A 14225-nucleotide genomic window follows, 5' to 3' on the forward strand; every position below is an offset into this window, starting at 1 on the left:
ATTTTGAGAGGAAGACTTCTAGAACTGAAAATTGTAGGTTTTTTTTTTCATTTGGAAAATGTTGAAGGAGGATGTTTTAACAACTTTGAAACTGCTGGAAACATTTCAAAACCAGAAATATGAAAATTGATCCCTTCCAGCAGAGCTTCAATTTGATGAATAGATACTATCAGCTGAAAAACATTGCATCAAAGCATTTCTAGCCAATTCTAATTTAAGTTTTTCACTGCAAGACATTTTTCAAGCCTTCAAATAACTTCTTGTCTCCTTTCAACACCTACTCCTGTACTTCAACTTTCTCTAAGCTGTTTTTCTGGATTTCCATTAAGCTACTTCAAAGTTGAAAAAAGCTCCCAGAATCTTTACAGAAAATATGTTTTATATCTGTAAAATAATCCCATGAAATATCTAAAGTCTTACAAGCAGAGATAAGGACCTAATTCTATAAGCAGTTGCAGTCTCATTTTTTTGCTATTTTATTAATAAATTAAACAGCCTCACATATTGAATTTCATAGTGCAACAAATACAGAAAATATTTGAATTGCAAGAAAAATTACCAAAAAATAGTTCATTACAAAAAACTACTTAATTACATTTATTGCCACAATTGCTAAAAAGCAATCACCATGCCATGAAATAAAAATTGACATAAAAAGCATATTGTTTAATGTCCTTTCTTCTGTCAGTCACTCAACTGAACAATTATGAGACATTTGTTGTTATGTGAAGAGTGAAATCATCTGAAGAGAAGTCAAATCCTTTGTGTTGGGCTGGATAGGCCTCCTTTATTAAGGTTTTATAGGAAGTTTGGTTGAAGAATGTAGAACATTAAGATGAGGTTCTGCAGACTTGGAGCTTCTTCACATCCCTGCCAAGGAATCTTGATTGGGAAGAAAAATGGGTACTGAAGGATGGATTTGCCATCAGACCAGGGTTGCACTTCACATAAAAAAGTATTATTTTAAGATATAGAACTGATGACAAATTCAAAGACTGCCTAAGACTAAAGGGCAGAGGAGATAATGCTGGGACAGCATTCATTGTCAACATTGCGAATAATGTTCTCATTGGTCCAAAAGAAAACAAAACCAATCTTGCACAAATTTTTCTGAACTGGTAATTGCAGATTGTCTGCAATGATTTAGATTTGCACAGAACAGGACATCCCTCTGAAAATTCAGAAATATTATGGAATTATGCATTTCCCATTCTTGTTCTCATGCTTGGTATACTCAGGAATGTCAAGAAGATCTTTTTTTTCTCATACCATCCCCTCTGGTCAGTGGGAGATCTTCCAATGATTTCATTTCACTCTTGGTGAACTCCCTTTACTGATGTTTGCCCTAAATGTCGTATTTCTAGTCTTGATAAAATTTAGTAACTGAAAGCATCCTGTTTCCTCATGGTTTTGTATTTAAAACTACTCCTTCAAGATATGAAATTTTGGACAATTTTATATTTCTCATTTAAAAAGGCATGTGTATTGAGAAGCCTCAAAAATTCTCTGTATTTTTATAAACACCCTCTGATACATTTCTACCATAAAAATCTTCTTGATAGTCCGTTTTTTGTATCAGGCAAGTACTTCAGAAATATCCCCATGTGTTGCTTCTTTTTTTTTCTTTTCTGGATGCTAGGTAATGTCTTGAGTACCGGGTTTGGTACTGTAGATTTCAAAAAGTTTTTGTTTGGAACTTGCCTCAGAAAAGTTCTGCCCATGGATCCGTTTGCAAACATGCACATTGGCAGACTTCCATTTCAAAACCAAATTAAGGTCACTTACATTTTAGGCAATCTATGCTCAATCAGATAAACCAATGTCTCTGATTTTCTAGGATTTGAAGGGAAGCAGGGCCCTTATAAATTATAAAAGGCCTGGGGCCAATAAATCTCCCCTATCCCCATGTAGATGAAGTAGTTGGTTCAACCCATCATTTCTGCTGTTAGGTTTCCTTGGGGAAATTTTAAGCACATAAAAACTTGCTGGTATTAATTTTTACTCTGCATTAGCAGACCTTCCACAATTACCCCTGTCTCATCCAAATCCCTTCAGATGGGGACATGATGCTTTAGCATGCCTCAGAAAGTGGCAGGTGCAGAGTCTTGTATTTTCTCTCTCAATCTGAACCTGTCAAAACACCTGACTTAGATATCAAATGGCAAAAAAAGCCTTTCACTTAAAAGAGTAGGTGTGACCTCCTGTTCCCACGGAGAAGCATCCTTAGAAGATCTTCCTCAGACTTTTACTCTGGCCTTATTGTGAATGTGTTCCCTCCCTGTTAATTCATTCTGGTGCCTGAATATTTTTTCACAGAGCCACCACCATCTTCTGGCTGGTAGATCACTTCTTAATGCTAGCAGAACTCTGTGATAGCTTTTTTCCTGACAGGAGGGGAGCTAAATGAATTCAAGGATCACTGTGATTTACTACATGATCACAGCATACAGAATTATTAATCTCTTGTCAAAATCAATTTGTCTAAGTTATATTAGAGATGATGGGTCTCACTTTTGCTTGGCTGGGTCTGTAAATTATTGGTCTTCACTCTCAAGGCTCTTTCTGGCCTATATGCTTTTTTGCTTGTTGTCTCTCACTTAATCTCAACAGGAGGGATTGCTAGACCCAGACCTGCCCGTTTAGTTTTCCATTAAATGAAAAAACCCTAGAGCCTTATGCTTGGTCCTGTGCAATTCTCACACTTTTGAGGATCTCTTTGTGTCTGCAAGATGCCCTCACTACCCTCTTTCAATCAGAACACACCATGAGCTCTCTGGGCTGCTGCTCACCACAAGCACACCACAAGCTGCAAGGAGGTTCATGCCACTCAAGTGTCATCTTTGAATTGTCATGGCTATGTTTATTCTCACCTAGCATTATATAACACACACCTCACACATATGACAGGACCCAGGCAAATACTATGTCTCTTCATCATCTTTACAGACTTGTTCTCCAGATGGTAGAAATCTTTCTGTATTTTTCTCCTGTATTTCATTATGAAGTGTGTGTAGAGTAAGATTATTTTGTAAACCTCTTAGTTTTTTCTGTGTACTGCTGCTATCTGTATTGCTGTGACTGCCTTCACATTTGCTGTAAATAAGTCTGGTCTCAGTGGTACGTTTACCCCCCTGATTTTGCCTTTATGCTGCTGGATTAGATGTATTTCTGGCTTTCACAGCTTATTAGCACTGATCTTGTAAGTTATGCTTTTTAGTAACCCTGCACTTTTTTCCCACCAAGCCTTATTTCTCTGATAGCAACATTGATCTAACCAGGCGATGAGCTGAATGGTAAATAATTTGGTCGGTCTGTTGCCTGTTAAAATGTTTATTATTTGATTTTCTCACATTCCCCTGTAGCAGAGACACAGTTTCATTTCTCTGTAACAGAATGCTCACTTGTTTCACACAACAGTTACTTTATCACAAAGAAAAATGCTCCTTTCTTGTATGACAGCCTGATAACTGTAGATTTCACATTTGTCCAAACCATTTCTCATCCCCTTCATGCTTTGGCACAGCTGAGCAGAATTTACAAGCACTCTGTGGGGTAAATCTGTTCTTCCCCCTCCCCTAAATAGATCCAGGCAGTGCAAGCACAGGCACAGCTCACACTGCTTGTGGATGTGTATGCATTGTGTGCGTGAACACAGTGTGTTCAAAGGAATCAGGACTAAATGTAAACCAAATCAGCTGCCACCCAGCAGGCTGAGTGCTGTCAGAGAAGCTTCTGACAGCCAACAGGAGGCACATGACAGCTACAGCAGGAGAGCACAAGGCATTGCTCTTTGTGGAAGAGTGAGTCTGTACTACAGACTGGCCACGGGCAGGATGCTCCAGTGCTTTCTTGCTCCCTCTGTACTTTTATAGCAAACTGTCAGTCAGGGGTAGGGTTAAAAACTTGGTAGGTTAAACTGTTATGTTAACAGAATAACTGTCAGTAGAATATTTACATGAATAACAAATGATCCCCTAGAAGCTGATGCTCTTTGCATGGTCAACTTTCAAAAATCGATTGTCTGACAAACAAAGGAGCAAGAGTGAGCATCACTCTCAAGATATTCACTACCCAATCTAGTGGGCTAAAATCTGCCCTCAATGTTTATAGCAGAGCTGGGTTTCCAGCTCTGTAGTAAACATTTGTCACCCATGGGAACTGATAATGAGAGAGTAAAGTTTTGCATGACCAGCAGGCCTAAAAAAAGGCAAAGAGCACAAAGTACCCACCATTTGCAGAGGACATAAAATGAATTTTAAACATGTGTCCCTAGAGCAGAATGTCCAAACTCCTCTCATTATGGTGTGTGCAATTGGCTTAATCTTCAGAAATGCTCACAACTGGGACCTTTGATGCGCTTGGTTCCACTGAAAATGAGGAGGGATGCTTAGCTGAAAAAATTAATTGGAGTCCTTTTTTAATGAGATAACCTGAGCCAAGATACCAGTATAACCACACTGCATATATGAGTTTGGGACAGTTATAGAAAAGGAATAATTTAATAAGTTTAGAGATAAAATTTATTATGTGAAATCCTGCACATCCAGCTCCCATTTATTTTCCACCTTAACTCTTATAATTGACATCTTAATTATTTTGCCCAAATGTACTGGAGGTGTAAAATAAAAATAAAACAGCTGCACGTCTAATTGTGCATTTTGCCACAAATGCTATAACTTTCAGAAGAAAGCTCACAGTCATCTAATCCTACAGAGGTACTATAAACCTAAACATCTTCCTAATCTTTTCACTTGAGCATTCCCCGCAGATGAGCAAAATAATAGTTCTTGTCATTACTGTGGCAGAAAATGTAACAGTAGATGTCTATATTCACTTCTCTAAAGTTCTTAGAAATTTACTAAATTTTCTATCTCATGAAGATTATTTGCTATGAGTTCTGTAGATTGATTGTTCATTACACTGAATATGATTACCCCTTCTTGACCCAAGTAGTGAGCAGTAATTGAGAGTCCTAAGGTGTTGGTGCTGGCACTGAGAGGAAAAATCTGTTAAATAATCAGTCATTTCTTTGATGTAAACCTGTCTGTTCCCTTATTGGCAGGAAATGTGAATATCTCCCCTTTCTGCTTTGTTTCTTCATTTTGTTACACTCTGCCTTCCCAGAGCCATACTCACCATTTTTTCTTCTGACTGTATCTCCAGCTTCCTCTTCTTTGTTTGTTTATCTTTTTTATGCTTCTTTCTCTCATCTAGGCATACACACTACCAAAAAAAAACAATCACTGCCCAGCGTCTCTGCTTCCCTCTGAAACTTCTTGGGTCATGGGGTCAATATTTTCTTATATTTTGCTTTGAGCCTGTGATGCATCTTCTGCCTCAAGAAGCAGATTCCTCTGAGAAGCTTGGCTGCTTTTCATGGTCTAGCTGAACAGAAGGCTATCCCCACACTCACTAACATAACCTTACCAATGCAGTTCTAGTTGCATTTCACAGTGTTTTCAACTCCCAGAACCTGTTTTTATCCTTGTATTAAATAGAAATGGTCTGCTTTTCTTTTTGCCATCTTTTACTTTCTGAAAGGTTGCTTGCACCATTCTTTCCTTTTCAAATATGTGGCTCCTCATGATTTACAGAATCACAGAATATTCTGAGTTGGAAGGATCCTTGGACCCACAAGGATCACCTAGTCCAACTCCTGGCCCTGCAGAGCACCATCCCCAGGAATCACACCATGTGCCTGGAAGCATTGTCCAAATGTTTCTTGAGTTCTGTCAGGCTTGGTACAATTTAGACTTCTCTCCTTTAGTGACATCTCATTAGTGATTTTTGCCTATTCTACCTTTGTGATATTTTTAGGAATCTTTTTGAAACAAGGAAAACAGAATGGACTTAACATTTCCACCTTTCATGAAGAGGATCCGTGGTTGTTCAGTGCTCTGGACAACATTAGCTTTATTCATAAAGATGACAAAGAACTCTATGTGCATATGAAGAGGAGATTTGGCATGGCTCACTTTTCAGTGACACCACTTCTCTCAGCTTAAACTGTATTTAGAGTATTTCTGCTCATAAAATTGATGCAAGTTATGTTTATATCTCGTCTACCTAAGTGCTTACATGCTAAAATATTGTGAATTATCAGAAATGACAGTGTGTCTGGTCCTCCTTTGGAGACAGAGTATTACTATATGTTCATTAGCAGTGTTGTTAATGAGATAATGCTCAATATACTGTGCATCTCAATAAAGTTGACACCCATCATCTAATATTGGTTTCCTTTTAAGGGGGAAAAAGTGAGATTCAGGAATTCAGCTGGGATGTGGCGCCAATGGCTCCAGGTCCTGTTAACTCTATTTTTTTCCCTAATCCAACAACTATAAGGTATTACAAATGGAAATCAAAGAAGATTGCTGACTTTCAAGAAATGCTTAAAAAGAAGCTCATCTAATTATACATAATGCACCATTGAACCAAGTGTTGAAGATTCACATTTTCTAAACAGCAGATCTTGGTTTACCTCATGGAATGTTTTCTGTCCTTCATATCCCACCTGTTTATACACCGACTTTGCAGAGCCCAATTTTCCAGGCTCCATAGGGTAATGCTGTTTTCATTCAACCTTCTCCCATTCAGACCATGGAGACTAACACAGAGCATGATGAGAATATTCAGGATCTGTGCTGGGGGAAAGCCTGCAGCCCCCTCGCCCCTCCTCACCTTGCTGCCCTGCCCCAGTGGCTGGGTTGGGCTGGGATGACTAGAGCAGGGTCAGACAACAGTGATTTTGATCTGATGTACTACAAATAACCCGAAATTTGTGGTAAAATCTGCGGGTATTCAAAGAAAAGAAAGCAGCAACAAAAAGCCCATCAGCTGAGGTGGCAGCGACAGCGCAGCTGGCGCACACGCTGAGAACCTGCTGCTTTACATGACCCAGTGTTAATTTATTTAATTTGCACTGTTACACTTGGCATGTGCTGGCCATAACGCAAGCTGTTCATTTGCATTTATGGATAGACAGTAGAGGTTATCAATCCCATCTAGCTGAAATTAAGCCCGGAACTTTGAGCAACTTTCAAGCCCTGTCCTAAAAATAAGTGCTGAGGAAAACAAGGTGTCCAGAGAGCACCACACAGGATAACGTAAAAGTGCGGAGTTGCTTCCAAAAGGTGCAGAAAATCCAGATATCAGGGACCAAAGGCACCACTATTAGGACTCAAAATCTTAGTTTCAATATGACAATTTTTCTGAATTTGGAACGTTTAAATTAACCCAAATTTTCTCCTCCCACCCTACCCAAATTTTCCTGTGCAAGTGTCCCGGGCCGGTCCGAAGCTCTGCCCTGACTTCACAGGTTCCCAATGCCTGTCAGACGGCTCTCCGGCCTCCCCCAGCGATGAGCGGAGAGGATGCAAAACCCTCCAACCCCACTCAGAAAGTGGAGGCTGCGAGGCGGGACGTGCCGAGCTGCAGCCGATCCCTGCCGGCTGCCCGCCCTGCCCGCCGCCGAGCCTGCTGCCCGGACCCCAGTGTCGCACGCCGAACGCAGAGGGACAGCGGGGACGAGAGAGGGGCCAAGAGAGGAAGAGCGGGTGCAGCCCGCGCGTGGCGCGCCCGGTGCACGGAACCGCTGCCCACCTGTGACAAGAGCACGGACCGCAGCTCTCTGTCCCCCTTCCCGCCTGTGACAAGAACATGGACCTCTGCCCGCCTGTGACAACAGCACGGACCGCAGCCGTCTGCCCACCCGTGACAAGAGCACGGACCGCAGCCCTGTGCCCCGCTGCCCACCCGTGACAAGTGCACGGACCGCAGCCCTGTGTCCCGCTTCCCACCCGTGACAAGAGCATGGACCTCAGCCCTCTGCCCGCCCGAGCACGGACCGCATCCCGCTACCCGCTAACACCTGCAGCAGCAGCCCCGGGCTTTCCGTACAGACAAACTCCCGTCGTGGGGAAAACCTTGCCGAAGCGGAGCTGCGGGTGGCGAACCAGCGAGCTGCGCGGGAACGGGGCCGTCTCCGGCGGCGATTTCTGTCCCCTGGGCACCTGTCCGTGCTCCCCGGCCCCACGCCCGCACCCACGCCCGCTGTCCCCGCGTTTGCCCCGCCGCGCTGGTCCCGGCGCTCCCCTCAGCGCTCCTCGGCGGGCTGTGAGAGGGAGCGGATTTTAAAGCGGGCTGCGTGCCTGCCCCCCCCTTCCGCCCCCTCGCCACGCAGGGAAAGCGAAGGAAAAAGTTGCGCTCTCCGGCCGCCCACGCCTCGCTGTCCGCCCCGCGGCGGCGGCGGGGCCGGTGCCGGTACCTGTGCCGCCGATGCCCTGCCGGGCGCTCTCCAGGGGGAAGATGCCGGCGCACTTCTCCCGCTCCACCTGCCCGCCCAGGCACAGCTCCGAGATGATCTGCAGCGCCTTGTGGCAGAGGCTGCCCACGCCGTCCTCCGCCGGGAAACTCATCTTGCGCCCCGGCCGCCGCCGCTAGGCCATGGCCGGCGCGGGACGGCTCCGCGCCCGACCCGCGCTGCCTCCGCGGGGAGCGGAGCGGGGCGGAGCGGCGGCGGCGGCTGGAGCGGCGCGAGTGCACCGAAGAAGTAGTGAAGGAGCGGGGGGGAGGCAAAAAAAAAAAAAAAAAAAAAAAAAAAAAGAGGGGGAGGAAAAAAAAAAAAAAAAAAGGGGGAAAAAAATAAACATCCACTTAGCAACGCCTTTTGTGGCTCCGGGCTCCGGCAGGCGGCTCGGCCAATAGCAGCCCGGCGCGGGGGCCGGGGGGGGCCCTCGCATCCCCCGGGAAACTTTTCCTTCCCCCGCCCCGCGGCCCCGCTCCGTGCGGTGCGGTGGGCGGAGCGTGGTCCCCTCCCGGCCGCAGCACCCCCGGCCCCGCGGGGCAGCAGGGACAGCGCGGGGAGAGCGGGGGGACAGCGGGGACAGCGCGGGGAGAGCGCGGGGACAGCGGGGAGAGCGCGGGGACAGCGGGGACGCGCGGAGCGGGGACGGGAGCCGGGGACGCGGGGAGGCGGACGCGGGGGACAGCGCGGGGACAGCGGGGCGCTCCGGGCGCAGCTCCTCGGCCGCTCACCAGCCGAGCTGGTTCCTCACCGCTCCGCTCGTTCTTCCCCCAGCGTTTCTTCCGAGGTGACCTCGGCGCGGTGATCTTCATTGCGGGCTACTGAGCGGCGTCGAGGAACTTCATCGACCAAAATCACCGTCTCCACTCCGCTTCCCCGCAATCGACATTGACTCTGTCGATTTCTTTAACTTCTAAAGAAGTTAGAGCAACCTTACGATTGTCTGGTCTGTTTCGTCTACAAATTCTGTAAAGTTGGGTTATTTTATAGGTAAAAAAGTTGCAGCTGCGGCGTGTGTTTGAATATACTTCTAAAAATCAGCGCAGTGTATGCCACTAGTGGTTGTTTCAGTTATTGGCTATGGAGCTGAGCAAGACTTCATCTGTTACCTTGTTCATCTACTTACTGAAATTCTGACACAAGTTTATGTTTCTGTGGGAAAATTCCTCAAGTTCAACTGCATAAATATGTCTTGCAGTGCTTAATTCTAACTAGGCATAGATGGAAGGATGTCTGCCAGCAGTTTGCTTAGCAGCGCTGCTTGTAGTCTGCTGCTTGGGTGTCTTGGTTTCATAGGCATGAGAAGTTAACTTCTATGCTGCTGTGGGGTTTTTTCCCTCTAGATTTTGAGTTTTTTATCTGTTACCTGTAAACAAATATCTCTAGCAAACTGTCAAGTTAACAGTTGAAAACTTTAAAGCCATCCTTCGATAGCTGAATTACAGGATAAGAAAATTAATTATTATTCCAGTTTTAATTCTGAAATTCTATACTTTGTATAGCATAGATAATTGTTAAAAACACAAGAAGATACTTCTAAACCCCAGCCTTTTGGTGGTTTGAAGGAGCATGCATTTATACAGATGAATTCATGAATATGCACTTTTCAATATCTTAGGGAAGTAGTAGACTGAGTTGTACACAAACTGTAACATCAACACAAAATCTGTTCCACAGAGCTTTTTTTTTCAGAGATATAACACCTATTTCAGAAATATCAGATGCTACTAAAGAAATTGTTCCCCATTTAATGTCTTTCCTGAAACTGGCACTGTCAAAACCCTTTGTTAATGCTGCAAAATATTCTGTCAAATTTTAGAATGTTTAGACTGTAGCTAGGCAGGGCACAGAACTGTGGAGGTCTATTTGAAGACTCCTTTCACCCTCATAGGGAACTAAATCTGTATAATTATTAAAATAGTCTTGCTAGCAATAAAAATGTATGTAGATATTTTCATTAGAGTGAAGGCAACTGCTGCCTGCATCCAAACTTCAAAATATGAACATATTTACTGTCTGTGTGACATTTACAGTCCTGTTCCCAAAATTCTGTCATGCATCACCAACTAATAATTAAGCAGTCTGTTTATCTTTGAGACTCACCCAGAACTCTAGCAAAAGCTAACAGGAGGCACATATACATAGAAAGGGTCTTAATCAGAAATTGGTATTAATGCCAGCAAGGACTTCATTTAAAGGCTGAGACCTAAGCTCCTTCACTTTTGAACTTTTCTAGAGACTGTGCCCATGGATGTATCACACAGCCCATGAATGAAATTTTCTGTCTCTGAAGTGAATGGCAGCTTTGCCACTGATTATAGTAAAGTTCCACACATAGACCAGTTTGCTATCCTGCTTTTTTATTTGTGCAGTGAGACTTTGGTGCATTCCTCTACTGCTTGCCTTTGCACACAAGAACTTCATTTCAGTGAAAATCACACCACCTTGGTGTTATTGATGTTATTGATATATACAGGTGCAGAAAAGGTGCAGAAAAGCACAGACAGGTGCATTCTACAGTAAATAATAAAAAAAAAGTCCCTGCTTTTGAAGATTTTCAGGTAAGTATCCGAAAGTGGAAACCAACTCATCTCTCCTAGATGTCCTAAATATTTTAAAAGAACGCTTTTAGGCATATAGCAAACACCAGCCACAGTAACTAGTATTACTGTACCTTTGTCAAAGGCATCTAAATTATCTAAATCCTGTACTTCAGTAAGTAGCATGGATATAAACTGAAATTAATCAATAGAATAGTTTTTCTCATTCTAAGTACTATGAGATTAGTTTCACTAGGAGATCAATGATTCTTCTGGTGAGATATGCTGACTAACATGTCCTAAACCAGTTCCAGAAACAACTTTTATTTTTGGAGTCAAGTTATTGATGAAGAAGATGCTTTTCTATTGAGGATTTTAGTCTTAAATATAAATTCAGATTACCAATCATGGCATTTTTTCTCCAATATGTTCTTTTGGTGGAAAACAACTTTTTCTGCATATGGAAGGACATAACAGCTTGTTTTTGAGCTACAACTCCCACTGCTTTGATTTTCAATAGCCTGGCAATTTTTAAATTAATATGCAGCTGCATCCTGTGCCCTGGTATCCACCATGACCATTAATTTTCCCTGTGGGAGTGGTCTCACATGGTGTTTTAGGACACAGTAACCTCTTGCCTCATGGGTTCCAGGCAGTGCCATCAGGCCAGACCATACCAACTCCTGCAGTTCTGACTGCTGGCCATTACCAGATTCATATTGCCTTGACAGCTTCCTCTTGACTAAGGGAGAAAATTCCTCTTTTTTTCAAATTAATTGCACATATTCACATCCTCATGTTGTCCATGAAGTGTCCAAGCAGAGGTAAGGGTACTATGCTCTGGACAGGAAAAATGGGGCAAAATGCTCCGTTTTGTGAGAAGTATCCTTTAATGAGGACTGTGTTGGGGATTTTGAAGATTAGGCAATATAGGTAGCCTGTGTATAAACACAGAGAAAAATTTTGGCCTTGGTCTCTTGATTTGGAAGCCAATAAGGATGCCAAAAAAAAAAAAAAACCAAAAAACCACCAAACCATTGGGGCTGGAGGAAAAGAGATTTCAACTTTCAGCTTTTAAGAAGCTATAAGAAGAAGAAAAGATGGAAACTATCGGTTACAAACACGGTTTGTCTTTGCTACAGTTACAATTTTTTTGTACACAGTTACATTTTTCCCCCAATAACATCCCCGTAAATTCCTTGTAAACAGCAAAATAAACCCTGAAACTTTAAACATTGCTTTACTCTATCTACGTATTTTTAATCCTCTACTTTTGAGTAAGAAGTGAAGAAAAAAAAAGGCATAACAGCAGTCCAGGAGCCAGTCAAAGCTGAATGTTCCTAACCTGTGAATTAGAAAGGAAGACTGCCATGAGCACATATGAGCAGAGACTCTTCCTTAGTTTAAGCAGTAATAAAAAAAATATATATAATTTTTAATTTTTTTCTATCATTATAATTTTTTCTTCTTGCTTCCACAGTTTCATAATATGTGGTACTACAGAGTCCTTCTCTGAGCTGCTTCTTCCAACTTCTAATTTACTGTGAATAAAACTCATAATCATAAAAAGAGCTCCCCATATTTTATCCAAACAGATGCTTCTTCAATTTTCAGAAATACTGAGCAACTGTTAGTTTATTTTTTTTCCACTTGATTTGGTGCAGTTGGTACTTAAGACTACAAATCTGAGCGAAGACAGTCCTTCAGGACCTGCACAAGCAGATGAAGCCACTTCTGAGAGCCAGCAGCTAACAATGTTGGCAGTTTTGTGAAAACATTTTTTAAAAGGTGTATAGCTTGGAACAATTTATGAAGATTTACTATAAGTCCTGCAGAATAATTGGTTAGGGAGAGAGGACAAAGTGATTACTACTGTATTTTATTTCAAATTGTGCTTTTTATGTGATGCATGGCATTGACAAATTCTTGGTGTCTTGGAGCCCTGCATCCACTGTGAGTTGTTGTTTGCTTTTTAGCTACTAGCAGCTAATTACATAAAATCCCTTTTTTCACTGCAAAACCCTAAGCATGGCCTGTGGTGTTTTTTGTGGCTGTTTGAGCAGGAGGAATGGCAGAGCAGCCAGCAGATCCCTCGAGCTTATCCTGGCTCATGGGGAAGATGGATATAGTTTGGTCCTCACTTGGTGTGTCCAGCGGACAGACTGTTGGAAGAAGTAAGAAGGGCAAATTAAAGACAGTTTCCACCTCTGATAGGGTTTTTTTATTTTAGTTTTTTTGTTTGTTTGTTTGTTTTAACTAGATGAAGTATTTTTGGGTCCAATCAACCTTGTATATCTGCCATTTCTCAGCTGAAGGGCTTGAAGGGCTTCCTTGTCTCCTCTCTGTGGCTGTATCCATACAGCCTCTCATTTATCATTTTCACCTAATTTTTGAAGCAGAATAAAAGCAAGGTCACAGAGAAGCAATGTGTTTGAGCATGTATGTGTGACATGGTGCCTTAAAAGGACATGTTCTATTGAATCATAGCATGTTAACAATCTCTGTTGCCATTTTTCTTCCTATTACCTTCCCTTCTTTCTCTTTGTTGCACTTATTGAAGAATGAGGATGTGACTGGCATTAGCAAGTTTTCTTCAGCTTCAGGACAAGATATCACACTGAAATAATGATTTGCAAAGTTGGTTGGTTTGAAGAACCCATAGAATTATAGGAAAAAAATATTTTTCTTCTCTCAACATACTTTTCAAAGTTTTTCCTGAAAGCAAACTTTCTTAAAATACTCTCTGGTAATACAAGCCAACCCTAAGCTTTAGTGAAATAAGGTATTTTTTTCTATTAGAATTGTTCAATGCAGCCAGGTTTTGCTGATTAATTTGGGCTATTCCTTTGCATCGAATGAATTTCTGTGTGCCTTCTAGTGATACAGCTGTGAGCATGCTCCTTAATGATTTTCAAGCTCTATTATCAACCTAAACACAGACACAAGGAGTTTGTTTGGTGAGTATAATTTTTGTTCCAGTTTTGTTCCTATCTACTTGATTTTCATGGTTGAGTGCCTCCTATAACAGCTCCAAATTTATTCTGCTTAAAAAAATATTTAATTTAAAAATCCTGATAAATTAAGGGTATTGTGGTCCATTTGGTTGTATCCTGCTCTCACAGCAACACTATTCAGTGAATGTGTGATTAGGTCCTAATGGAACAGCACAAAACTCACTGAAATAATTTGTGGTAGTGCAGCTACAGCAAAAACATTTGCTTTGAAGGGCAACACTTCTGCTGCAATACATTTAATTCAAATCCTAAGATAATTAGAATGAAATAGATCAACTATTATGGAATAAACACCTGTTCACCTACACTATCAATAGCCACTGTAGAGATGTACATGTAGGTAATAAAATTATTTCATCCATATAAATC

General features: G+C 42.3%; 1 protein-coding gene across 1 annotated transcript in view; it reads right to left on the minus strand.

The window, feature by feature from the left end:
• The window catches only part of SYT10 (synaptotagmin 10), a 33958-nt gene extending 25544 nt beyond the window's left edge, over positions 1-8414 (minus strand). The window contains exon 1 of the mRNA XM_030960163.1: positions 8264-8414. Within this exon, the coding sequence (XP_030816023.1) occupies positions 8264-8414 (151 nt within the window). The remainder of the gene's footprint in view (positions 1-8263) is intronic.
• Between the last annotated feature and the right edge of the window lie 5811 nt (positions 8415-14225).

The sequence above is a fragment of the Camarhynchus parvulus genome, chromosome 1A (genome assembly GCF_901933205.1).
Source record: "Camarhynchus parvulus chromosome 1A, STF_HiC, whole genome shotgun sequence".
NCBI classification, from domain to species: Eukaryota; Metazoa; Chordata; class Aves; order Passeriformes; family Thraupidae; genus Camarhynchus; species Camarhynchus parvulus.